The 5,414-nt window shown below is 55.2% G+C and overlaps 1 protein-coding gene across 1 annotated transcript in view; it reads right to left on the minus strand.

The window, feature by feature from the left end:
• The window catches only part of L3MBTL1 (L3MBTL histone methyl-lysine binding protein 1), a 33,569-nt gene that overhangs the window by 16,248 nt on the left and 11,907 nt on the right, over nucleotides 1-5,414 (minus strand). The window contains exons 8-12 of the mRNA XM_045295381.1: nucleotide 5,318; nucleotides 2,765-2,847; nucleotides 2,203-2,307; nucleotides 1,008-1,143; nucleotides 544-635 (exon numbers count right to left, since the gene is read on the minus strand). Of these exons, the coding sequence (XP_045151316.1) occupies nucleotides 544-635; nucleotides 1,008-1,143; nucleotides 2,203-2,307; nucleotides 2,765-2,847; nucleotide 5,318 (417 nt within the window). The remainder of the gene's footprint in view (nucleotides 1-543; nucleotides 636-1,007; nucleotides 1,144-2,202; nucleotides 2,308-2,764; nucleotides 2,848-5,317; nucleotides 5,319-5,414) is intronic.

The raw sequence follows: 5,414 nt of genomic DNA on the forward strand, positions 1-5,414 counted from the left end.
GCCAGCCACCTAGAAACCTAAAAGTATGGCCTCTAGGGGAGTGGGGGCTGGGAAGCAAATGCCTTTGCCTCAGTGGCATGGTGGTGCCCTTGGCTGGCGGGGGAGGTGGATTTATGATGTAACTATTTCTAATGGGAAACCTGAACTGCTGGCAAACACGGCCCGTGGCCTGGGACACGGGAAAGCAGGCGGCAGCTGTTGGGAGGAGCGCTGGTGTGTGCTGGGCAGAAGGAAGGAGGACGATGTTCCCTGAAGAGGAGCTCTGACCTGGTGCCACAGAGCAGAGCCGCAGAACCCAGCGAGACGCAGGCTCAAAACCGCAAGGCTAGGGGTCGTGAAGGGAGATGGTGGACAGGGTTTCTGTACCAGGGACAGAAGGAGGGAGCTGCCCCCAGAAGCAGTCCTGCTCCTGGCCTCTGCCCCGGCCTGGCTGAGCCCTGGTTTGGGATGAGAAGGCACCGACAGTCAGGTGCCCAGGCAGGGCAGCCTGTGGGGACTCCGTCCGGGGGAGGGGGGTGACGGCACTTTGCTCAGGGCACTCACGTGGCTCTGGCTCACAAACAGATGCTTGGGGGCAGCCTGTGCTCCTGTGCTGTGCAGGTACTGGCTCCAGCTGAACTCCTCCTCCTTGTAACCTGGGCCCCTCGGGGGGAGGGGGACAAACAGAGTGCTGTGCAGACAGAGGTGGGCTGCGGCGAGGGTACCCCACATGAAAGCAGCCACATCAGGCAGGTCTGAGGACCCCACAGCCCCTCAAGCACCTGCCCAGAGTGCCCCTGCAGAGCAGGGCAGGACCTGGGGCAGACACTCAACAGGCAAGGCCAAAGCAGAAGTCCTGGGACTTCTGGTCCACCTGGTCTTGGGGCAGAGTCCTGGCCGGACACAATGACAACCAGGCTGGCTTGGGACAGGGCCCACAGGGCTCTGAAAGCACAAAGCTGGAAGGAAGGGGGTTGATGGGTGGAATCTGGGGACTCACTGCCTTACTTTAGGGGGTGAGGCCTTACCTTTGGGGGGCTGCAGCTTGTGCCCAGTCTTCTCAAACCAGCCAGCAGGGTGAATGTCAGGGGAGTTGGCATTGATCCAGAAGTCGTGGCACTCCGAATACCCGTCAAAATGCAGCCGGAGGCGGTAGCCACACACCTGGCCCCATGGGGGATATCACAGAGACTCCAGTGCCAGCCGATGCCTCCTTTCTCCCTCCCCTCCCCTGGCCAGGCCCAGCCGGGGGACCTGGGAACCTCTAAAGCTAGCAGGCTCCCCAGGCTCCGTCTTTCGCCACCCTTGTCCCATTCTCTCCCATGCACCAATGAAGACAGCGCCCACCAGTTCCTGCCCTCGGAGCTCTGGGTGCCAGCCTCTTGTGAAACCCGGGACACCTGCCAAGTCTCAGGCCCTCGCAGGCCTCCTCTGATGCCCCTTCCTTCGGTATCTCTCGCTGCTCTCCACACACCTGACACTTTTGCCTCGGTAGCTGAACTAATGGCTGCTCCTTGGCCCTGGCGGCCTGTCCCAAGGCCCAGAGCCCACCTGTGCTGGTACTGCTACTGCTGCCACCGCCGTCCCACCCACTGCCTGGGGAACACTGCTCCTCGGCTCCCTCCCAACCCTTCTGGGCCCCTTGGCAGAACTAACCACTCTCCGCTGTGCCTCTTGACCCATACATGTCACCAACCTTGTACTCCATCACCATTATGATGACCTGGAGTATTCCTTGTGTTAACTCCCAGAACAGTGGTTCTCAACCTGTGGGCCGCGACCCCCTTGGGGGTCGAAGGACCCTTTCACAGGGGTCGCCTGATTCATAACAGTAGCAAAATGACAGTGATGAAGTAGCAAGGAAAATAATTTTATGGTTGGAGGGGTCACCACCACATGAGGAAGTGTATGAAAGTGTGGCATGACTAAGGTTGAGAACCACTGTCCTAGAAGGTCCCAACCCTTGTCTTGGGGTGGTTCCTCGCCAGGTGGCCCCCTCCAGTAGTCTCATCCTATCATGACCCTGTACACACCATGTGTTCTTAGTTTATTTCTCAGGCTTCTGAAGCCCCGACAAGACCACGCTTTCCAAGGTCAGGGCCATGTCTTCCTTCTCCAAGCCCACATTCTCCAGGGGCCTCCCCGGGCAGACTCAGCGATCGACCAAGTACAGTGTAATCGGAGGCTGAAAGACTACTGTGGTGGTACCAACCCTGGGCTCACCTCGGCCACAGTGAGGATGAAGTACATGGATGGGTGCTGGGGGTCAATGCCTTCCAACTTCATGCCCAGCTTGAAGCCATTCTTGTGATGGGTGACCGCCTGGTACTGTCAACCAACGCACAGATTGGAGAGGACCCCGTTTCCCTCCAGGGTGATCTGTGACCAGTGGGCTTGGGGTGGAGGAGCTGCCTTTAGCCCCCACCCACCTGGTACTGCCCAGAGTCTGCTTCTGACACAGGAAGGGACAGGACAACTCCCAGACCCCTTGGAAAACATGGGCTGCGTCAGGGGCAGACCGAAGGACTTCCTCCTTCCAAAGGAAGGGAAAGATAGTGTGCAGAGTTGAGTAGAAGGAACCAGAATTAGAACACTGGGGAGATGAGTGAGCATGGGGTCCACCTCTGTACTTCTTCCCACCCGAGCAGCCCCTGACAGTGTGTACTCCTCAACTCTGGGCCCTTCGGCAAGCTGCCCCTTCCATGCTGCCAGATCACGGGAATTTGGTGCCGAGTCCCTGGGCTGGGGAGACACGCTCTTCCTAGGTGGAAAGTGTCCAACTCACGTCCCGGAAGAGGCTGAGAGGGGCAGTTATGGCCTTCTGCTCTTCCAGGTAGCACTCCCACGACCAGCCTTCCTTCTTCCCACCTAATGAGGCAGAGAGGAGACCTGCGCTCGACTCCGGGGCAATGATTCTCCCCAGATAAGCTCTGTCTTCACTGCAAAATAAGTCTGTTTGTAGCCACCTGGTAGCCCCTGGCTCCACCCAGCCATGAGGATGCCAGATACCAGGGGTTCAGACCTGAAACTATCTCAAACTGCTAGCAATCCCCACCCCCACCCCCCAGGGCACTATCAGCACAGGTACTTTGGGTTATACAGCAACTAAGAGCTGCTCAGTATGATCAGCGGCTAGTTTCAGCCCCGGGGTGGGGGACAGTCCTGTTCTGTGTCCTCAGCCATGTAACATGGTACTTGAGGACTTCGTCATAGTGCCACTGTTATGGGCGAATGACACCCTCTTAAAGTATATGCTGAAGCCCTGGCGGTGATGTGGTGACGTGGTGGGCTGCTAATTGCAAGCTCAGCAGTTTGAAACCACCAGCAGCCACTGGAGAAAGACAAGGTTTTCTACTCCCATAAAGCGTTGTGGTCTTGGGAACCCAAAGGGCAGTTCTATCCTTTTCTATAGGGGCCCTATGAGTTGGAATCTCCCCGATGACAGCGAAGCTTTGTTATATATATATATTCACACATATGCATGCCTACATAGATATCTATATCTCCTGTAACTCCTAACCATAAAACCTATAATCCCACTTGGGAAGAAGCTGTCTTTGTTATGTTAATGAGGCAGGATTTGTGTAGGGTGTGTTTTAAGTCCATCTCTTTTGAGAGCTCAGCGATTAAACAAGGAAGCTAGAGAAGCTGAACGGTGGACAGAGAGATGTCAAGTTGAAAGGAAATCACCTGGGAGCAGCATCCCAAAGAGACAAGGCCCTTCCTCCAGACAGAGACACACAGAGAGAGAGAGAGAAAGAGAGAAAGCGTCTCTCTAGAGTCGGTGCCCTGAATGCAGGCTTTTAGCCTCCTAAATGGTGAAGAGATTAATTTCTCTTTGTTAAAGCCACCCTTGTGTGGAATTTCCATTAACAGCGGGCTGGACCACAGACAGTCATCTCCGCTCCCAGAGAAAGAGCAGGTTCAAAAACAAAAGGTAAGCGGGGACAACAAACACTGTTTGATTCATCTTCCCATGAACATGTCTCTGCCCATGGAGACACTAGCGTGCACACGTGTGCTTGGTGTGCCCAGAGTTCACGGGTTGGGTCCACAGCCCCCTTGGGCATTCGCACTGTGTGCTCACAAGCACCCAGCCTCTGTGTTACACGGTCATCAACGCCCTGCAGCCCAGGTCCTGCCCAGAGCTCAGAGTCTGTTTCCCTGGAGGGTGTCGCCAACTTCAGTTGAAGGCCTGCCAACTTCAGTTGAAGGCCACAGGCGACAGGAGCTACTGCACAAGAATGATCCCTGGCTCTCTGTCCTTGGAAAAATGCAAGGGATCTCATCGACCACGCAGGTTCATCCTTCATATGACCTTCCTACTTTCTTCAGATCACTGCCCACTGAGCTTACCGCCCGTTTCAAGAACCATACCCTCCGTGGGGATGCCTTTCTTCTCTCTGCCTCGCTTTCCCCAGATGCTCGCATGAACTCAGGGCTAGTTCCTTGTCAGGTGACTCACCTCAGGTACATCTCAGGCTGTTTCTGGGTCTTCAACGTGAAGTTTACCTCCCAACTGGCCAAGCTCTAAGCTCCCCATGCCACGGCAGAAAATAGCATGGATCAATATCCTTCTCGTCTTCCCCTACCCTTATCCCCACGTCCCTCCCTGGACCTTTAATAACTTTGCCATGCTCACTAACTAATAGTCTTGGAATTTACCAGCATGCACTGCTTCCTTTTAGCTAAACCAAACTGCTGACTGGTTTTGTTGGTACCGCTTGTGTGTGCTATGCCTGCTGCCACGGGGCACACAGAGATGCCTCAGAGCCTGCACACACCTTGTCTTTCATCTTCAAAAGGCCTGGTATATTTGTGACCTCTTTCACAATCCGAAAGCAGATGAGATGTCAACTAGACAGAGGCCTAGCAGCTCTGGTTGGCGGAGTGGTTCCACATGGGGTTGTGATCTGTAAGGTCAGCAGTTCAAAACCAACAACCGTTCCTTGAGAGAAGGATGGGGCTTTCTACTCTCATGAAGGGTGGCAGCCTCGGAAACTCACCGGGGCAGCTCCACCCTGCCTTGTGGGGTCACTGTGAGTCAGTATCAACTCCAGGGCAGTGAGAGAGACCCAACACTATACCATTTTGCAATTGGATTACCTCTGTGCAAGCCCCCAGCCGCTTCCTGTTCCCTGCAGCTTCTTCCCTGGTGGAACAACTCTAATCCCAGATAAGGACAGGGCTTTTGCCAATGGCTGTGTAATTGGATACGGCTGTATTGTTTGTGCACTGTTCATAGATGCCCAGCCAAGGGCTTGGGGGGGGCGGGTCCTGAAACCCTGCCCAGGCTCCCTGCCAAGTGATGGGCTGAGTGTATAGGAAGAAAGGTGACCCTTTCCTGCTTGGGCTTCTCAACAGAGGGACCTTGTAATAAATTAGACAAGGGCACCGGAGCAACTAGCCATGGCACGGATCCTCCCTGGATGTCT

Source organism: Echinops telfairi, unplaced genomic scaffold (assembly GCF_000313985.2).
Source record: "Echinops telfairi isolate 266 unplaced genomic scaffold, ASM31398v2 ScPeMD7_5592;HRSCAF=6446, whole genome shotgun sequence".
Lineage (NCBI taxonomy): Eukaryota > Metazoa > Chordata > Mammalia > Afrosoricida > Tenrecidae > Echinops > Echinops telfairi.